The 22,349-nt window shown below is 38.7% G+C and overlaps 1 protein-coding gene across 1 annotated transcript in view; it reads right to left on the bottom strand.

Moving 5' to 3' along the window:
* The window catches only part of clstn2a (calsyntenin 2a), a 183,182-nt gene that overhangs the window by 22,928 nt on the left and 137,905 nt on the right, over positions 1-22,349 (bottom strand). Inside the window, exons 6-10 of the mRNA XM_058069210.1 lie at positions 19,201-19,350; positions 16,739-16,924; positions 14,790-15,047; positions 12,964-13,085; positions 169-331 (exon numbers count right to left, since the gene is read on the bottom strand). Coding sequence (XP_057925193.1) covers positions 169-331; positions 12,964-13,085; positions 14,790-15,047; positions 16,739-16,924; positions 19,201-19,350 — 879 coding nt within the window. The remainder of the gene's footprint in view (positions 1-168; positions 332-12,963; positions 13,086-14,789; positions 15,048-16,738; positions 16,925-19,200; positions 19,351-22,349) is intronic.

Genomic DNA, 22,349 nt, shown 5'->3' with positions numbered 1-22,349 from the left:
AAGCCAATCCTAATACAAAACACTAGCAAAAACCTGTTTAGTTTTGCATATTTCGAGTTATATTCCATTGTGTGACGTTTTCTTGATGTTGATGTAAATAGTTGGATATTTAAATACAATATATACAATACACACCGATCATACACACACACATGCACACACACCAACCTTGCCAACAGGCGCCGACTGTGAGCTGCGTATCGATCTTTGAGGTGTGGATCGGCCAGTCATCGGTCACCAGGTAGGGTTCATAGGTCACTCCATCCACAAAGAGAGTCACAGCTGGAAACTCCACATTGATCACATAATAGTGCCACTCTTTGTCACAAATCTGCGGAAGGGGGAGGAGAAGAGTCGGTCACTAGGCAACAAGACAACAAGATTTTATATTGACTGCATCAACAGGTAGTTGCTGAATAGAACAACATAAGAGAACTTTCTTCCATTAGTCTTTCGCCCCCATACCCGAGCAGTACGACTGATTTACACGTCAGGACTGCTGCTGGCCTCCACCGGAATTTCCTCCTTGAGGCTCCTTTTCAGCTGAAAATTATTTTATGGATCGTTTACTTCCGGCAGCTGCTGACAGCTAATGAGCTTTCATTCTAATGTGCTGTCCATTAAAAGGCATCAAATAAGTGACAAACACTGGCGAGAACCCAAACATCCTGATGGGTTTTCACTCGACTCCAACTTGAACTTGTGTCATTTCAAATTCTGCTTTTTAGCATGTCTGCATCCCAAATTAGGACGAGAAAGGTGGTTCAAAAATATGCTGCTACTGCTGTACACCACATGTTCTAACCTGCAGACCGCTAAAAGACTTGGAGGTTTAGGTGCACCAACAAGACCCATTCATACTGCATGGGGGGTTGCCATGTATACACAATACTGTATGATATTCATGGGAATCAAACACAACCTATACTTCAACCACTTTAACAGGGAATGGACTCATATTCAAGTGCCACTGGCAAATGCTACTTCAGAGCCTTTGGGGATTTTAAGGCCACTTTGATATGGATGCTGTATGGTATCATGTACCCAGAAAAAATTATTACATTTGATTAATGTTCATGTTAAAGGTTAAATAACTGTTAATAGTTATCCTCCCTATCCGTGTGGAAGTGGTAAGTTTTTGGCTATTCAAGTTTAAAGGAAATTACTTGAAGGATACCGTTTAGGTCGCTAGCTCTCTAGTTTGCGAGTTAGCATGTGTCTCAAGACCCTGCAGTTGCGCAATATGTTGTAAATAAAAAGAGTATAAATGTGACTATAGTCGTGTTTTGTCATGTCTACAGGGCTCTAATAATGCTTTGTTCATTTTCATCTGAAAAAAATAATTTGTCTACCCACCAACTATATGTGGTTTCTTAAGTTTTTATTATTTGCCGTTTTATTATTATTATTATATTTATTTATTTATTACTGATTGATTTTCTTTATTCTTGATTTGTTTATTTATTTTTCATCTTATTTTGTGCAGAAAAATAAAAATTAAGATATTTGAGAACAGTGGAATGTTTTATCAGAGCTTTTCTTGTAGAAAATTGGAACCAAAGCGAAGTTTTTCAATTTTTTTTTGTTTTTTGGAAAACCTGATGCGGCCCAGTCTCACCCAGACCCAAGCTCCAGTGGCCCCCAAGTAAATTGAGTTTGAGACCCCTGATGTACTATATTGGCAATGCAAGTGTGAAGGTGTTATTAGGTTCTCAACAAGTTTATTAAAATATTTAATTTACAAAAAAGGAATCATATTTAATGGAAATTCACTTATGTTAGTCAGGGCTGGAACCAATTACTGCCATAAATGAGGGATTACTGTATTAGTATACACAAGACTCAGTGGTTAATTAAATAGAAGTGTTAATTAGAGCATTTACTCAATGATGCAGAAGATCCCAAAGGTGTTTGATGGTCAACCCATACAAATTCGTCCACACTGAACTCGTCCAACAACACATTTATGGGTAATAGGACTCAATCATACTAGAATAGATAAAGTCCAAGAGGACGTAAACAATCAAGCCACGCCCTAGAGGTGTGTGTTGTTTTTCCAGGAATGTGTCTACAAAGTAAATTAGCTTTTCCCAAAAATAATTCCCTCTTGACAACCAATGTTTTGATTGTGTAAGAATGTGTTTTTAAGAATTGAATGTTTACTACTTGAATTAGAAAGTGAAAAGTTGTGATACTAAGTGCACCCTGATCAAATGATGCACACAAAGCTAATGCAGAGGCCTAATGTCAATTTAGATGCCCGTGCTTCGGTTTCACCAGCGCATGCTCAGGATTTGGATGTGCAGTTGAGTAGACAAGCATAATTAATTGGCTTTTAAAAGCTGTCTGGCTTAGTGCCGATGGAAATGACTGCTAAGTTGTGTGTCTCTGCAAGTCTTGGCCGTCAGTATGTCCTCCGTGTTGACCCACCAACAGGACTGTCCATAAGTAACATTATATTATTCCAAGATATACACCGTAATTTCCGCTGTATAAGCCACACCGGACTATAAACCAGACATGTTCATGTCATAAAAAGACATACACGGTCAAAAATGATTGCTACGAAATACACAAAATAAGTACCAATACGAGTAAAAAAGTATTTTAACCAGGGCTGTCAATCAATTAAAATATTTGATTGCGACTAATTGCACTTTGTCCATAGTTAACTCACAATTAATCACATTAAATCACAGATAGAAATACGTAGGTTTTTATCTATAATAAGTAGGGGAAATCTCTGTGTGCTAAATGATTCATTGTGCAACTACCACGATAATTAAATCAAATTTGATGTAAAAGAATATCAATTTCGGAACCAGGGGAATTTTTTGAGCTGAGATTTTTATTTTTTTCATTTTAAATATTTTTTTAAAATATTTGTTTCATTTTAAATATTATATAATTTAAAATATAATTGTATATTATACAATATAAATATTATTTACTTTATTTTTTCTATTTTTTGATGGTCATTGAACGCACCGCTGCACCTTCTCCGATGCACAGAGGTATGTATGGATGTTTTTTTTTTTTTACGCGTTAACTTTGACAGCCCTAATTTTAATTTCTTACTATAATGCATTATACCCATCTGAGCAGTTGAAGAAAAAAAAGTTGTGGCTTATACTCTGGAAATTACAGCACCAATACCTAGATTCGAAGAGTGGATTAAAAAATATATATATCAGTGAGCTCTTCTGTTTTTTGATTGCATTGGTGTTACTTGAACACACTTGTCTCTGATCTGGTTTCAGGTTGTAGGTGGGATGACGCTATCTTCATCCCACCTACACACCCGATGGGTGGGATGAAGATAGCTGCTTCAGTGCTTAAATCGAGTGACATCACAGCGACATGACACAATGCAAGTTATCGTTGGAGTTCCACAAAGACGTTTTGTCAGATAAATTGTGCATTTCACATTGCATGCCGTTGTGTGGAAGCTCTAATTGTGTGTGTCCAGCCCCACTCTTAAGGAAGTGCAACCCTAACAGAAGGATGCCTGATACACACTTGTATTTTGTTTTTTAAATGAAGACACAAAATTGTTAACAACAAAACTATACTGTTTGGTGGAAAAGAGGACGTAGGAGTTGCAGTAATGAAAGGACGACCATAGTAAGTAGCTTTGGTGCTATGATTGGTCATATACATTGAACTGACTTTGTGGTTTTAGGATAATCCTGTAAAACAGACAAACAAACAAGAAGGCAAAAACATAATCTTCTTATGAAGGTATTAGAACATTACAGCAGCCAGCTCAATTCAAATACAGTATTCCCTTCTGCCTCTGTACGGTGTTTCCATATACATTGATTGATGATCATCTCTTGTGCAAAACAACATATTTCCCAATTTATAGAATAACTTATATGCTGTCTACAGTAATGAAAGTTCCCCTATGATGAAAAATGTACTTTTTATGATGTTATAATGGCAATCTGTGATTGTTTATGGCCAGCACCATCTACAGTACCTCACTTGTTTATGCAACTTTTGGGGGAATAGGCCAGGGGTGTCAAAACTACGGCCTGATGCCCACATACAGTCCATGGTTACTTTTTTATTGGGCTGTGGCACATTCTAGAAATTAAATTAAACAAAAAAACAACAGCAAAAATGAAAAAAATGGTAAAAGATGTAATAATAGCTAAGGTAGGTATTGCATATTATGTGCCCATTACTACATGATTACAGCATGGATATAACATGATAAAACGCTGTTGGAGGTGTTTTAATAGCAGGCTTTGCATGTGTCCCATTACGTGCATGAATTAGGTGCCTCTTTATATCTGCTTTTATATATTTTAAGCACAGAAAAGAGAAAGACATGTGTGTTTATGTCTCACGTAAGGAGATCATCCATCCATCCATGTTCTATACCGCTTATCCTCACTAGGGTTGTGGGGGTATGCTGGAGTATTATGGCTGATGGATAAACTCGTATTGGAACACGTCTGTATATTTATCAGGTATACATTTTGAGTGTTAAGTTGCTGTGCGATGAGTTTTGGGTTATTTGTAAGATGATGCCGTGACTTGGACTGTTACATTGTTACACAGTTATATACTATACTGACCTGTGATTTCCAATGCGTTGACAAGCTTGTTGTGAGTGTCAAATAAAAAGATGCCACAAAATGCCCTTTTCTGAGGCATATACATATACATATAGTACATATACATTAAGGTGCATCAAAAAACACAATTATTGAATTTTTATATGGCTGGGTACTAAAAGTGTTCCAATATATGTAGAAGCAACACATCCAAAATATTTTTCCAATACATGATTATTTAGGGGTGCCACCATACATCTGTTTTTGTGGAATAAAGTGGTGAACAGTTCAATGGTCGCCATGGAGATTTGAGGTCAGCAAAGACTGCAGCTCAAGAACTCTGAGGTGATCTTTATGTTTTTGTTGGTATTTATACTCCTATTACATATTACTACCAAATTTGTGGTTTTGTCTTTGTAATTTGAATGATTTGTAGTCATATTTATAGGTATTTGGTGCTCATTGCCTCTACTGTAGCTAACATTAGCTAGCTACAGTTTGCTAATGACAGTTAGCTAATAGCTGAGCAAGCATAACATCAATAACAGTTATATAGAGTAGACAGTATTGCTGATGCCTCATATTTATTGAGAGTAGTACTGTAGTCCTACATAATCTGATATACACTTGTCCATTTATTATTTTATTTTAGTGTGCAGCACAACCCACCAGCTCTCCTAAGATGCTGCCCTCTGGTCTTTGGTCTGGGCCCCCTTTGATAACCCTATAGAAAATGATGCTGTATAGAAGTTCATTGTACTCAACATTTCCAGGTCAACGTTTTGGCAATTGGACTAGAAATTGCACATTTTCCGAAATTTTACAAAAGTTTATGTGTGAGGTGGCACCCCTAAATCTCAATGGATTTCCTCAAAACTTTGCAAAAGACATTTTTATGTTCATTAGAAAAAAATGGAATGCCAGCCAAATTGATATTATGAATTTAAAATTTCCCATTCAAATTTGATGCACCCTAATATACATATACTACATATACATATACATATACATATACATATACATATACATATACATATACATATACATATACATATACATATACATATACATATACATATACATATACATATACATATACATATACATATAGTCTATAGTGGATAAATAGTGCTTGTTGGAGCCACACACAGTATCTAAGACAGGCGTGGGCAAACACAGCTCATTAGTATTGAAGCTAGAGACACACAAACCAGCGTATTCCCAGCAGCAATGATAAAAATCACTTTTAAACTGTCAAAAATTCAGCATCAAGACTTGACACGCTTTCAATACAATACTATGGGACCTCTGAGACTTATTTAAAATCGCTGAAAAATAGTATAATATGGAATCTTTAAGTTTGGACTACAGTATGTTAGATCAAGAATTTCATTTCCAGCTTATTTCTTTCTATCCCTCACATAAAACTTTAAACACAATAAAAGCCTTCTGTATTATCCCTTTGTAGGACGTGTAACCATGCAATAGCAGTGTTTTATTGCACAAAATAAAACAGCAGTGATAGCATCGTTGATCTTGTGCAAAGATCTTCCAAGACATATTTACGACGGAGGTACAGAGGAGCGACATCAAATGATTCTGAAGTAGCCTTTCATTCTAAATCATGACTCATCTTTCAATACTTGTGTCTCTTATTTAATGTATAACAATATATTGCAAGTTTGAATTCATTTGGTAATACTTTTGGCCCTGGAAGGCAGAGACAGGAGGTAAGAGGGATAGAGAGATAAAATACAAGATGGAGGCATAAAGCCATGGAGACTTAAATATGTTGAGTGAAAGCTTATGTAGTACTTACAGAATAAACAACATACAGCATGTACTGAGTGGTCTCTAAGTGAAGGGCAATGCCATAAAATGGCCCTTTGCCAGGCACACTTAAACACACACAAGCTCTCAGCACAAAGACAATAACTCTCCACAGTACATATCACAAGTCAAGTGCTTAAAGGAGGCAATTTAGGCAAAACAATTACATCATATTTGCTGAAATATGCACATGTTTTCGCTAATAATAGAAGATTCGAACCACAGAGTGGAGAAGGATGACTGTAATTATGTACAGCAGGGGTCTCAAACTCAATTTACGTGGGGGGCACTGGAGCTTGGGTCTGGGTGAGACTGGGCTGCATCAGGTTTTCAAAAAAAAAAACCCAAAAAACGCATTTATTAAAAACAGAAAAAAAATAAAAACTTCGCTTTGGTTCCAATTTTCTACAATAAAAGCTCTGATAAAACATTCCATTGTTCTCAAATATCTTACTTTTTATTTTTCTACACAAAATAAAATGAAAAATAAATAAACAAATCAAGAATAAAGAAAATCAATCAATCAGTAATGAATAAATAAATATAATAATAATAATAAAACAGCAAATAATAAAAACTTAAGAAACCACATATAGTTGGTGGGTAGACAAATTATTTTTTTCAGATTAAAATGAACAAAGCATTATTAGAGCCCTGTAGACATGACAAAACACGACTATAGTCACATTTATACTCTTTTTATTTACAACATATTGCGCAACTGCAGGGTCTTGAGACACATGCTAACTCGCAAACTAGAGAGCTAGCGACCTAAACGGTAGCCTTCAAGTTATTTCCTTTAAACTTAAATAGCCAAAAACTTACCACTTCCACACAGACAGGGAGGATAACTATTAACAGTTATTTAACCTTTAACATGAACATTAATCAAACGTAATAATTTTTTCTGGGTACATGATACCATACAGCATCCATATCAAACTTGCACGGGCCGCACTAACATTAAACTTTCATATCAAGGCGGGGGCCTCAAACTAGTGTCCTGCGGGCCACATTTGGCCCGCGGGCCGCGTGTTTGAGACCCATATATCTGTGAACATTTAACAAGTCTAATAACATTTGCACACACCCTATGGCACAGTTCATGGTTTTGTCAAGTTCACATGGTATGATGCCTATTGTTTACTAAATGGGTGTTTTAACACTATTAGAGCACTCTAGAAATGAAATAACACCCCTATAGTCAACTTTGCACTAATATTACCCAATATAGTAAACATAGACGGAGACACATCTTAGCTTTGGGAGAGTTCCTTATTGTTTCTTTTTTGTTTTTACTGTCTGTCTAGTGGGCTGCATGGTGGACGAGTGTTTAATTAAAAATTAGTTTAATTTCTTAAGTAACACAAGAGTACAGTCGTCCCTGCTCCTTCGCTCTATTGCGGATTTTAAAACAATGAATACATTTTTGCAGGCCACACAGCTAGGAGACCCCGGTTCGATTCCCCCCTCGGCCATCTCTGTGTGGAGTATGCATGTTCTCCCCGTGCGTACGTAGGTTTTCTCCGGGTAATCCGGTTTCCTCCCACATTCCAAAAACATGCTAGGTTAATTGGCCACTCCAAATTGTCTATAGGTATGAATGTGAGTGGGAATGGTTGTTTACTAAGTGGGTGTTTTAACACTATTAGAGCACTCTAGAAATGAAATAACACCCCTATAGCAACAACCTTGCACTAATATTACCCAATAGTAGACATAGACGTGGACACATCTTAGCATTGGGAGAGTTCCTTATTGTTTCTTTTTTTGTTTTTACTGTCTGTCCAGTGGGCTGCATGGTGGACGAGTGTGTGTGTGTTCGATTCCCCGCTCTGGCATCTCTATGTTGAGTTTGCATGTTCTCCCCATGGGTGCGTGGGTTTTCTCCGGGTACTCCGGTTTCCTCCCACATTCCAAAAACATGCTAGGTTAATTGGCCACTCCAAATTGTCCATAGGTATGAATGTGAGTGTGAATGGTTGTTTGTCTATATGGTAATGGTAGTGGTTTTCTTTCGTTTGAACATGCATCAGATTACAATTGAGTGCATCACATAATCAGTTCCCAGTTCCACATGTCCAAAAGGAGTAGGAAGAAGCAAAGCTTATTAAATCCTACCCCTCCATCTGGTACTTTTACAATCAGTAACTGTTACATTTGTTCACTTCCTGCTTTCCATAATACAGTTTAAGGTTTTTTGTTTTTAATAATGCACCTCGTACCAAAGTACTCGGTGATATGAGCATCCAATGCCATAATGGGTACCATAGTGCATGTCAATATAGTGATATATATAGCACATCATGACTGGTTCAAGACTCTTCATCCTTGTATTTAGCAAACATCAACTGCTTGTATTGTTTCTTGAATTGGCTCATCGTTGTGCATTGTTTGATTTCCTTACTCAATCCATTCCTTAGTTTGATTCCACATACTGAAATGTTATGGCTAGCATAACGTAGTCCTAGCATAGAAGTGTTTCAAATGTACTTCTTCCCTGAGATCATATTTCTCCTCTCTTGTAGAGAAGTATTGGATGACATTTTTAGCTAATTGCTTATTTTTAGCCTTATGTATTATTTTAGCTGTTTGAAGATGAACTATATCAGCAAGTTGAAGTATTTGTGATTTTAGAAATAAGGAGTTCGTATGTTCTCTGTAGGCGGCATTATGAATTATCCTTACTGACCTTTTTTGCAGTACATTTAGCGAGTGAAGATTGCTTTTGTAGTTATTAGCCCATATTTCCACACAATAAGTAAGATATGGTAGAACCAGAGAGCAATAAAGAGTGTGGAGTGATTTCTGATTGAGAACAAGTTTTGCTTTGTTCAATACTGAAATATTTCTTGCCACCTTATGTTGTATATTTGTAATATGAGGTTTCCAGCTCATATTTTCATCTATTGTGATCCCCAGAAATTTATTTTTGTTCACCCTTTCAATGTCCACACCGTCTATTTGTATTTGCTGGTGCGTGTCCTTTCTGTTGTTACTAATCAGCTAAATAACTAAATGCCTTATATTTGTATTCTCATAGATTAAGCAATTTTTATGATTGAAAATGCTTAATTTGGGCAAATAATACATACAATTTGCTTTTTTTACGCATATGTTTTGACTATGGTTGGGCAATATGGACGTAAGCATTATATCACAATATTTGGGGGATGGGCCCTGTGATTGGCTGGTGACCCTCGTGAGGATAAGTGGTGTAGAAAATGGATGGATGTCTGTCCATATTTTTATGTTTGCTCATTTTGTCATTTTTACGCTTGAAATTGCTTCATTTTTACTAAAAATGATGACTTTCTTTCTAAACTTAGTGAATATCATACTTGTGCGTGCTATCCTTCCAAGCAACTGCACAAAGAATGACACTTAAGAATTCTGCAGTTAACTTTTTCATCAGTTAAGACTGTTAAGTGTGAGATGGAACTAAATAATGGACTTTAATTTGCACACGTACGTGCGCATTCAATCAGTCTAACTCCAGCACCCAAACAATCCATCCCATCCATTTGGAAACAACAGGATGCTTCTAATCAGCGCAGCACAGGCAACAACAAGCACTCGCAAGCTAGGTAAGATAAAGCAGATAAATGAAGATTCCTTGAACCTTCAGCAACGCTAATTGAACTCAGCTGTATAATGATAAACTACATGAGGTCCATGCAGCTGCGTTCGAGAGAGTAAAATTGGAACGCTTATCTGCCGATTCACAACATGTGATCGCCATCGCAGTGCGCTTAATTGTGCATCCAAACAGCTGCCAGCTCCAATAACTGTTCCTTTCTCTTGGCTTAACTTGGAAGAAATACAAATAAAAGTAAAAAATAAAAGTATTTTATTTATTTTTTTTGCTCTGTCGTCTCTTCTTGGTCCAAGCAGCCCTCATTTGTAAACGTTAAGCATCAAGGCCACATAAGAATAAGCTTGGCAAACTTTTCACTCAAACTTTATGGATAAAAAGACCTAACGCAGACAAAAGACGTTCTCCTTTTGAGGTGTCTTTTGTATGTGAATTATTCCTCTTTATTGAACAGGCTTAAAGTGTGTATCTTGATTTGTATTTGGCCTTGTGCCTGACTGAGTCATTTATTTACGTGTGCAGTAAGAAAAGGGGAGCATAAGTTTCTTGTAGACAGGCGTGTGTGTGTGTGTGTGTGTGTGTGTAAAGGTTTCCATCAGACGTGACATTCCTTCACAGTGTTCGATCTACTTGGCAAATGGAGGCTTCTGTCTTTCTGTCTCTCTCTCTTTGCCGACTTTCTTTCATGGCTCTCTGCTCCTCCTCTCCAGGGTGAGAATTGAAAAATCAATACAGCTAAATGGAGTTGCAGCGGAAGCCATTGAGTGTCCTTCCTAAGTGCAAGAGGAACGAGGACAGTGAGAGGCGGCTCTGACATGCGGTATCGTCGCCTCCTGCCTCCCCTCGTCTGTCTCGTCACAAATCTCACTGACCTTGCCAGCACTGCAGCTCTCGACTATACTGCTAATTAATACTTATTATGCCACACTCATCACCATGTCATTCATTTATTGACATATGATCCTAATTGGCCTGCTTTCTAGTCAACTCCGCTACTTTTAACTATCCATTCATTCATTCATTCATTCATTTTCTACCGCTTATCCTCACAAGGGTCACAGGCATGCTGGAGCCTATCCCAGCTGTCTTCAAGCGAGAGGCGGGAATTTCACACACATATCCAACACATTCGGCTGCACACAAATGAAGGGAAATGCTCCGTCTATTGCTTCACAGTCATTGAAGCTGAACATGATTCCTGCAGGGTCCATCCTAAATTGCCTCTGAGAGAGCAAATGAACGCCATCAGTATTATTTATCAATGTGGATGTGACTATGAGATGTTATAGGACACAAAAGAGGAAGAAAATGTGACTTTAACGCGTGTCTTGGCTAGTAATCTTACGAACAAAACACCCCAGTGCATTAGCTACCTACTTGGGAAGTATACTTTTGAGAGGAAATGTTGCAATCCATAGAAGTGTAGTGCAAAAAAAAAATATTTCCTGCATGAAAACATCACAGGTAGCACATGTGGGTTACCAGAAATAGCACACATGGTTGCAGGAGATAGCACAGAACATATTCAAATATTCTCATTGGTACAGAAAACTGATTTAATATGGTGTGCGGTACATTAAAAATCATGGGCAGATAACATTTGTCTAAGCTCCCAAATACATACACACTGCTAGGATTCCTATGAATCCTCCAAAATCTGCTAAACAAGGGGTCTCAAACACGCGGCACGCAGTGTGGCCCGCAGGACACTAGTTTGAGGCCCCCGCCTTGATATGAAAGTTTAATGCCAGAGCGGGAAATCGAACACACACACACTCGTCCACCATGCAGCCCACTGGACAGACAGTAAAAACAAAAAAGAAACAATAAGGAACTCTCCCAATGCTAAGATGTGTCCACGTCTATGTCTACTATTGGGTAATATTAGTGCAAGGTTGACCATAGGGGTGTTATTTCATTTCTAGAGTGCTCTAATAGTGTTAAAACACCCATTTAGTAAACAACCATTCCCACTCACATTCATACCTATGGACAATTTGGAGTGGCCAATTAACCTAGCATGTTTTTGGAATGTGGGAGGAAACCCACGCACCCATGGGGAGAACATGCAAACTCAACATAAAGATGCCAGAGCGGGAAATTGAACACACACACACTCGTCCACCATGCAGCCCACTGGACAGACAGTAAAAACAAAAAAGAAACAATAAGGAACTCTCCCAATGCTAAGATGTGTCCACGTCTATGTCTACTATTGGGTAATATTAGTGCAAGGTTGACCATAGGGGTGTTATTTCATTTCTAGAGTGCTCTAGTATTGTTAAAACACCCATTTAGTAAACAACCATTCCCACTCACATTCATACCTATGGACAATTTGGAGTGGCCAATTAACCTAGCATGTTAATTGGGGAGAACATGCAAACTCCACACAGAGATGGCCGAGGGGGGAATCGAACCTGGGTCTCCTAGCTGTGTGCCCTGCACGCTTACCACTTGGTCAACATGCAGCCTGCAAAAATGTATTAATTGTTTTAAAATCCGCAATAGAGCGAAGGAGCAGGGACGACTGTACTCTTATGTTACTTAAGAAATGAAACAAATTGATGGGAAGCACAGAGACACGATGGAAAAATCGCCAGGTAAAGAAACAGGAAATGCCAACAATCCATAAGGCATCAACCCTAAACGACAACAACCCGATCCATAAAAGCACTGACAATAACAGTCCAAATGTGTGCACTGCTCCTGGCAAAGTTATTCTCCGTGACTAAACAGCCTTTCCACCGCGGCTACACCAGGGATTTAGTGAACAAAGTAGAGGCCTTTTCCTCCAACGAGCAGAAGAGAGTGTGAAGAAATGTGGGCAGGTGAGGGCCTGCGGTAATGAGAATAGACAACCTCTCCCTTCACGACCCAAAAAATTGATAGCTTTTCACCCACTGTGCAAAATCACCCTGAATCTATGCCCCCCCCCCCCCCCCCCCTCTCTCACACACACACACACCTCACCTGTTCCAGCTTCCAGTGGAATTCAGCAGGTCTGAAAGTATCAAGCTGGCTGAAATCTCTTCGAAGCAGGAAAACCAGGCGGCAGTTGTGAATGTGAAGAGAATAATGGTGGCGGTTCATTTCTGAAAAGACAACAGCAAATATACGGTTAGAAATAGAAACACTGCACCTAACATTTTGTGTGTGTGTGTGTGTGTGTTCTATCATCATTTCCAGCTGTGTGAAATGACATAACTACATTGGTAAACTCAACATGCCATATTCCAATTCAACACATTTCTATACAACATGTTTTGAAAAATGACATCTATCATCGGAAGTGACACGTGTACGGACTTCAATATTGCTATACTGAATTGGAAAAGAATGTGTCTCCTCCCGTTTCCACGTAGGCTGTGTGGTTTGGGTTTATAGAAAACATATACAGTGACAACATTCAAATCAGAGCGGGGATGTATTTTCTTTCACCTACCAGGAAGTGTGATAGCGGCGGCAGATTGAATCGGAGAGACAGCCTTGTATCGTTGTCATTCTCTCACAACACACCCCATCACATACAGTATATGCTATTTATGAAATCCAAATCTTATTGCAAACTCTTAATTGTGAGTGTGAATGGCTGGTTGTTAATGTATACCCTGTGATTGAGCTGTGATAGGCTCCAGTTCACCTGCAAAACTCATGAAGACAAGCGGCATCGTTAAGGGTGGATAGATAAATCCAAATGTGAATAATTATGAGCATGTCAACACATCTTTTTGATCATATTTAACATTTCTGTTGTTACCAAATTATAATATCCTGTATATCAGGGGTCTCAAACACGTGGCCTGCGGGCCAAATGTGGCCCTTGATATGAAAGTTTAATGTTAGTGCGGCCCGTGCAAGTTTGATATGGATGCTGTATGGTATCATGTACCCAGAAAAAATTACTACGTTTGATTAATGTTCATGTTAAAGGTTAAATAACTGTTAATAGTTATCCTCTCTATCTGTGTGGAAGTGGTACGTTTTTGGCTATTTAAGTTTAAAGGAAATAACTTGAAGGCTACCGTTTAGGTCGCTAGCTCTCTAGTTTGCGAGTTAGCATGTGTCTCAAGACCCTGCAGTTGCGCAATACGTTGTAAATAAAAAGAGTATAAATGTGACTATAGTCGTGTTTTGTCATGTCTACAGGGCTCTAATAATGCTTTGTTCATTTTAATCTGAAAAAAATAATTTGTCTACCCACCAACTATATGTGGTTTCTTAAGTTTTTATTATTTGCCATTTTATTATATATTTATATTTGTATTGATTGATTTTCTTTATTCTTGATTTGTTCATTTATTTTTCATCTTATTTTGTGCAGAAAAATAAAAATTAAGATATTTGAGAACAGTGGAATGTTTTATCAGAGCTTTTATTGTAGAAAATCGGAACCAAAGCACTGAAAAAGTTTGTATATTTTTCTGTTTTTAACAAATGCGTTTTTTTTTTGTTTTTTTTTGGAAAACCTGATGCGGCCCAGCCTTGCCCAGACCCTAGCTCCAGTGGCCCCCAGGTAAATTGAGTTTGAGACCCCTGGTCTAGAGGGCTCTAATAATGTTAAAAAGTGTATTAGAAGGTGTAAACAGGTTGTCTATGCTTCATCTACAGAATTATTAAACTTTTAAATAAGGCAGTCTACTTTCTACTATCACGTTGGGGTCTGGAACCAATTAAACACGATGAAAGAGGAATTGGTGTTTTTTTTAGCATCTTAATAAATCACAAAATATTAAGAATATGATATTATAATTGAATGAATTCTTCTGAGTAATACTTATCAAATGTGAAATCCTCACCGGTTTTGTCAGAGTTACAGAGCAAAGTTTCCTTCTCGGCTCTGAGTCCTGGACTGGGCCCATGTTTCATCCATGTTGCTACGGTGAACTGATCTGTCAGGTTTTGGGGCACAACGTGGTCGGGAACGTTGGCTGCCTGTTGCCCGTCAAATTTATAGATCAGGTCACTGTCACGCCCACTGTCGGTCACAAGAGACGCCGTCCAGTTTGCGGCTGGGCTCGGGGCGGGCAGGAGGTCTGTACTCCCTGATGCTGCACCTAAGAGGGAACAAAAATATAAAAACTGGGAAGAAAACTGCATGGAGAGCAGAAGCACTGATCACAACGTGCAGCCAAATATTGTGCGAGCAATTTGGTAATCATCAATGTTGTAAAATAGAATATGATTATTATCATCCTTTCACCTGAAAGAGTAAATCTTTTCAGGACGAGGTTGAGTCAATAACTTGATACACTATTGTCACGCTAACAATGGACATCTTCCTTCCCATTACAGTTTTGAAGGGGACCATTTTTCGGTCCTTTGTATTGAGTTGTGGACTCCTATAGAGTAGCTACACACAATAACCAGCACACAAAGCTTTCTAATCTTCCAGGATCTGCACCTAATCAGCTGTATTTCCTTGGATTTCGTGCTTCCCGCACAAACGGTCCATTTTAATGTATTCCACCCACGGCTCGCCTCCAGGCATGCCCACTCCACTGTGGTTGGTCACACTCTCGAGTGATTATATCCGGTTTGTTTCATTATCAACTTTATAGGAGTTGATAAACGGTGTTGATAATAAACGGCACTTTTCACATACAATCATATGGGTTGAATCCTGAATCCCATCCAGAAGTAGAGATTCTGAAGTTTCTCAAGAAAAGAGGTTAAGAGGTTGGAAAAAAGACGTCTCTCAATGGTAGGTAGCTTTAGCATTTTAGCATTAGGTTTTCTACAGCATCGGTAATGTCTAATGTTTTTTGTGTGATTACTCGTGTTTAAAAAACTCGGGTTGAGACACTACTTGTGGTGGGAATCGGCTATTAGCAACCCCGCTTCCTGTATGCACACTCTATAGTGTTACACAGACAAGCGCTTACACAAAATAAACACAGTGAGGACACTGATAAATTGGTATTTACTGCTTGTTCTTCTGACTCTGACTAGACACGACCGAGTAACGTTGGAAAGGCATCGGGCTACAGCAAGTCTGTCGGCTAGTCACAGTTGAACTCCAACCGCTTGTCCCTGATGGCGGCGTCTTTAGGAATTGTCAACAAATGTGGCCATTGCCAGGAACGTAAACAGAGGAGAGCAGAGCTTGGGGGAGAGCCTATCTGGCGTACAGCCATGCCCATATAAGGAAGTTCACTTCTCTATTACATCACAAAGGGGCGGTTTTACCCGAGGGATCACTTCCAAATGCGCAAAGCTCATTATCAGAAACTTTGGCATCGTTTAACACGAGAATAAAACATTCTAACTACATTTATAGGTCAGAAAAGTGGAAAAAGGATAATCGTCCCCTTTTAATGATCAAGGTGACTTGCCATCAAAATATAAAAATATGCAAAAGTTAATATCAAAATCGGATTTTTTACAATACAATGTAATTATCATAAACAAACAAAAGTAGTTCACCTTCATAATAAGAAATTCCGGAGTAGTAATGAAACGCATTAATGAAACATGTCTGTTTGGAATGGCCTTTGAGCTTTAATTAAGAATATTAAATGAAATTCAAGTCTCCGGGATTTCAATGACATACTGGAAATTGCAATAAAATGAAAGAAGTGAGACATCAAATGTAATGTGGTCTTTTTAATTAAAATTTCATTGTCTCACATCGTGGCCACCCTCCGCAGCTAAGTCGGAGCTCAGTATTTCAAAGAGTCATTCCAAATCAGTGGCTTCGAATGCGACCTATTTCTTTGTTTCGCTCCTCTCTGTTGTTTCTACTCACCACAGAGTTTTTGCAAGGACTTTTCAGAGTACGTCTCCCGGTCGCACCCCTTCCCAATGTGACTGGTCTGCAGCTCCACCATCACTTTTATGCCAGACAAAGGCTCGCTGCATGTTTCCAGGTGCATCTTGGGAAACAGGGGCTTGCTGCCGGTTCCGGGCTCATAGTCCACCCGCTTGTTCCAGCCTTAAAAGACCAAATCAGTTCAGTCAAACCAAGGTCCCAATGTATAGTATATGTAAACAGTGGATCAAGTGCACAATGGCACTTCTTGGAGAGTGGGAAAACTCAGCTCATTTGTCGCTGCTTTGTGTGTCTGACACACAAAGCAGCGAGTTTCCAGATAAGGATTACTGAAAACACTTTTAATCTGTCTACATTTTGTGCAACACATTTTCTGGTACAGTATTGCAGGAACTCTGAGAATTATTAAAAATGGTCACTAGTCAATTCATCTGAAGCTTGTTGTTTTGATTAATCAAGTCATTGGTTCGGTCCTGTACGGCAGTGATTTTCAACCTTTTTTGAGCCACGGCACGTTTTTTTACATTGGAAACCAAAAATGTTCCAAAATGTCACCACGACCTCACACGTGCATCAATAAGTCTATGGTAGGAACAAGGTAGGTGTTGCCACACGGACCAATATTACATTGCTCTGCCAGTCTTTACACCACAGACACTCCACAGTAGCCACGTTTTTACATCACCACTTTTTCTCTTTCCCAATGACCTTTCGGGAAACAATGGTATCCATGGAAAGGAATGTTCCAATCTCTTGTCTACATGCGCCGTGAAAATCAACCAGAATAGTCAATAGGGCATGCCCAGTAAAACGTAAACATCAACATCACGTGATACCGGCTTCCCCAAGTTTTTCTTTCACTTGTTGGAATAACTCCGTATTGCCAGTTTTTCGTCTGTCCAGTCTTGAAATTTAGTTTGAATCAAAAACAAACTTTGCTTAGTCCAGTGCCGATTGCTGGCCTCCACTTTTAAAAGTGAAGAACGTCTGGATCTGCGTGTTACGTCATATCTGAGCATGCGCTGAAAGAACGCACCCGGGATCAATTTAAACAGGAAAAGATCAAATTCAATCTTGCTAATATTTTATAATTAAACTCAGGACATGTTTTATATAGATACTATATATTTTCTTTTTTAATAAAACTGCACTTGTGAATGGCGTATAGAAGGGTTTAGATTCTGTTTCACAGATGGCGCTAATGCATACGAAAGCTGCTTGCCGCCAATAAACAACAGAAGAAGAAAAACACATGGAAGAAGAAGGCACCCTGACAACTTTCCGTTTGAGCGGGTACAAGATACCTCAATCGGATTGGTTAAAGGAATATTCCATCCCTGTTCAATTCTTTCCGTTTGAGCAAATAAACCAAATGCAATTGGAATATTTGGGTCCATGTATACTATTGACATAATGGCTATTGACTTAATATTTGCAAATGATGATTAATAAATGTTAATTATAAAAAGTGATATTGGATAATTCGGTTTCTCAAGGTACACTAGTGTGCCGCAGCACAGTGGTTGAAAATCACTGCTGTACGGTACGACGCAAACACAAACAGTTAGTGGTTTGGTCTGCAACATATCAGAAAAGATGCAATGATAATAGGTCTGCTTTTATAGATGAAAAAAATCATATGATTAATAGGATTGAATTGATGCCATTTTTCAATGCAGGGTATTTAAAATACCTTCTAGGTTTCACCAATGTTAAATTTAGGCTGTAAAGACACAAGGTAACTGTAGTTTCTCACGTCCTATTGCATTCAGTTGTGTCAGTGCTGCTCAAAGCCACATCTTCGTTCGAGCTCCTAAAGCAGTGTTGCATGAAACCGCATGACAAGTATATTTACAGAATTTCTCATATTAGGTTCAGCTTATCTTCTCCTGACTGTCTGGGAACATTCACATATGAGTAGATGTTGACAACACCACCAAAAAAGACTGTAGTGCAGTTTTGCTAAATGGTTCACCGTCAAGCGGCAGGAATAACCACCGTTTCTCTGTTTCACTTTCACTTTGTTTCCGTCTGACGTCCCTTGAGTTCTCATTCTTGATGTTTTTCTCACTTCCTCCTTCATTCCTGGGTGAGTCGGACTTGTGAGATGCTGTCAGTGCTGACAAGTAAGGCAGCAGGAGAGTGTCTGGTTCCAATGCCGGAACACTCCCAAGTCAACTTTCTCTCTAGAGATTTTGGTTTGTTTCGCTTTTTCCAGTACCTCGGGGTTTGATTTCATTGAGAGACTGTCGTTCTAAAATGAAACCAAATTCCCTGGAGGAGAAGGATGTGCTCAAAAAGAGCAGGCTTCAGGTTTAGACATTTCAGAACACAGTGTTAGTGTGCTTTAGACTGCTATCAAATCTGTAAAATATGTTTTGTCATTTACAGATTAAAATACGTGTGAACAGGAGAAGACTTGTTTGGTTATTTCTGACCTTGCCATCCAGGTTTGCAGACAGGCTTGACATCAATATGCACAACCACGTCCTCCTTTGCTCTCTTCTGGCCGCAGTCAAACGCTGTAACCGTAATCTTGTAGCTTTGCTGCTTGTCATAGCTCAGCCGCTCCGTATTTCTGATATTACCTAAAGGCCACCAAATCAGAGCGGGCATGATTAGACATGGTGTGTTCTCTTTTTCCGTTCTTTTCTTCTCAAACTAATAAGACACCCTGCAAGGGAAAGTGAATGATCATTCTGTTGTATATACCGCATTACATTACTCAAAGAACAACACCACACAATAGGTGGAGCTTCCCGTCCGTAAAACTTGACTCGAGCCTTTTTAGGGGCTGGTGCTTGAGTTTCTTCTTGGATTTCAGCCCCTCTGTACTGTGCACACCAGAGGCCGGTAAAAAGTTTGGCTCTTTTTTTTGTGTGTGTGTGACATGATGTGATATAAATTGGCAACGCGGAAGTGGCGAGTGATGATGATTCAGTGGCCGTGTTGGCGTTCTACCTTTTTCAGCACCTCTGTGCCGTCCATGCCGGCGGCCAATGTTGGAGTTCACTTGGCATCTTTTTTCCTTGGCGCTGAAGTGAATGTGATGTGAATAAGGCGAAGCTTAATAGGGATGTTTCAGGGGCAGATGACTAGGTTTTTTTTTCTTTTTCCAAATGCGATCAGAATGCTTGGAATGCTGTTTAAGAACATAGAAATTACCATGAGAATATTTAGAATGTAGTAGTAATGAGTGCAGTTAGGATACCTTTTGAATGCTCTTCATTTTTTGGTATCATGAGCACTGTAAGGCCTTTTTTTTAATTATAAATTGCATGTTCAGTTCATCCAATGACATTTTTGCATTAACTTCAGTGATTCATTTCGAAAATTAATGTGTAAACATGTACTTGCCTACTAACTCCCAAAGTGTTATACAGTATCTTGATTACCGTATTTTCCGGACTTCCGAAGTCGCACTTTTTTTCATAGGTTGGCTGTTCATGCGACTTATACTCCAGAGCGACTTATAAATGAAAAACCCCCACCTTGATACCAAAGTTTAATGTTGAAATGACAGCTTAAAGCTGTGTGCACACCGGACACAATTAACATGATTTTGCCCCGCCCATACTGTTACCCTACCCTGTTACCCCACCCTGTTTTGATTTGGATTAGCAATGAAGCTAAAGGCTTATGACGCTGGGTACAAATAAATGCAGGAAATGATTTGGAATCAAATGGAAAATACACGTCAAGATAAAGCATCTCATCAAACATGTTGTTAAAGTTACCACGCTGCTCCCAGATGGAACTGAGTACGATGCTAACTTGCTAATTTGGTAAAATTATTAAGTTTCATTAATGCTCATGTTAAAGGTTAAATAACTGTTAATACTGTACATTTGAATCTGAAAAAAATAATTTCTCTACCAACTGTATGTGGTTTCTTACGTTTTTCTTATTTGCTGTTTTATTATTATTTTACTTATTTATTACTGATTGATTGACTTATTGTCTTTATTCTTAATTTGTTTATTTATTTTTTTAATCTTATTTTGTGTATAGAGAAACAAAAATTAAGATATTTGAGAACAGTGGAATGTTTTATCAGATATTTTGGTGTGGAAAACCGGAACCAAAGTACTGAAAAAGTGTAATAGGGTATAGCAGAAGCAAAAGCATTGAAGATAGTTTTTTTTGAAAACCTGATGCGGCCCGGCTTCACCCAGAACCTAGCTCCGGTGGCCCCCAGGAAAATTGAGTTTGAGACCCCTGATTTACATAAACAGTGGACATCTTTTTTGTTCATGTTTATTTTTAGTGTATCTGAATAACCATTGTGTTAGCATATCTTACACCTATTCAGCCTGTTCTCTATTCTTCTATTGTTAGAACTTGCCGTCCAAGAGGACGTAATGTCTGTTTTGGTTAAGTAGTTTGTAAAATAAATTACCTGCAAAAAATGCAACTTATACTCCAGTGCGACTTATGTATGTTTTTTTCTATCCAATTATGTATTTTTGGCCTTGTATTTATACTCCGGAGCGACTTATAGTCCAGAAAATACGGTAACCTGCATCTTTGCACAGTGTGTATGTGTGCATTTGCGACTGTGATATTTTAAATGTAATATTTAATGTAAAAATGGCCACTGCAAGGCACAAAATATGCCAATACGTTCATTTCAGTCTTTTTCTTTATTTTCCTCAAGCTGCTGTGCCTCCCCTGAACTCTTCTGGCGTCTCACACTTTGAAAAACATTGATCTAAATTAATCTTTGGTGGTCTTTTCCATATATTTTGCAGACTATATTACATAATAGTGGTTAGAGCAGGCCACACAGCTAGGAGACCCGAGTTCGATTGACCCCTCGGCCATCTCTGTGAGGGGTAATAATAATACTGTCAAAAATAAAACATGCACTTTAGGTTAATGCCGAGTGGTTAGGGCCAAAGCCTCACAGCTAGGAGACACTGGTTCGATTCCACCCACAGCCATCTCTGTGTGGAGTTTGCATGTTCTCCCCATGCATACGTGGGTTTTCTCCGGGTACTCCGGCTTCCTCCCACATTCCAAAAACATGCTAGGTTAATTGGCCACTCCAAATTGTATGAATGTGAGTGTGAATGGTTGTTTGTCTATATGTGCCCTGTGATTGGCTGGCCACCAGTCCAGGGTGGACCCTGCCACTCACCAAGTCAGCTAGGATAGGCTCCAGCATGCCTGTGATCCTCGTGAGGGTAAGTGGCATAGAAAATGGATGGATGGACAGTACTGGAATGTGAATCGTATATAATATAGAATACTTTGTCTCAGTGTATGATTGAGCATCGATGGTGACCCAAGAAGGGAAGAAGCAAGTACAAAAAATAATACCAAAGTAAAAGCTAAGCTCAAAAGGCTCAGCTTGACTTTGTATCAGTGCTGGCATAAAAACATCCACACTCCTATGTTGACTAAGAGTCAGTTTATTATCATGACTGTAAACAAGGGATGCTAGTTAAATGCCTTTTAATTTACTGCCTCTGTTAGTATGCCATAACTGCTGCCGGCAGGGTTCCACATTACACTGTTATCCCCATTTGCAGACATTTAACATCAAGTGTACAGCGAGAATCATTCTGGCGGGTTGGTCCACTTA

The sequence above is a fragment of the Doryrhamphus excisus genome, chromosome 3 (genome assembly GCF_030265055.1).
Source record: "Doryrhamphus excisus isolate RoL2022-K1 chromosome 3, RoL_Dexc_1.0, whole genome shotgun sequence".
In the NCBI taxonomy this organism is placed as follows: domain Eukaryota; kingdom Metazoa; phylum Chordata; class Actinopteri; order Syngnathiformes; family Syngnathidae; genus Doryrhamphus; species Doryrhamphus excisus.
Note: the sequence above shows the minus strand (reverse complement) of the source record. Positions and strands in the feature narration are given on the sequence as shown.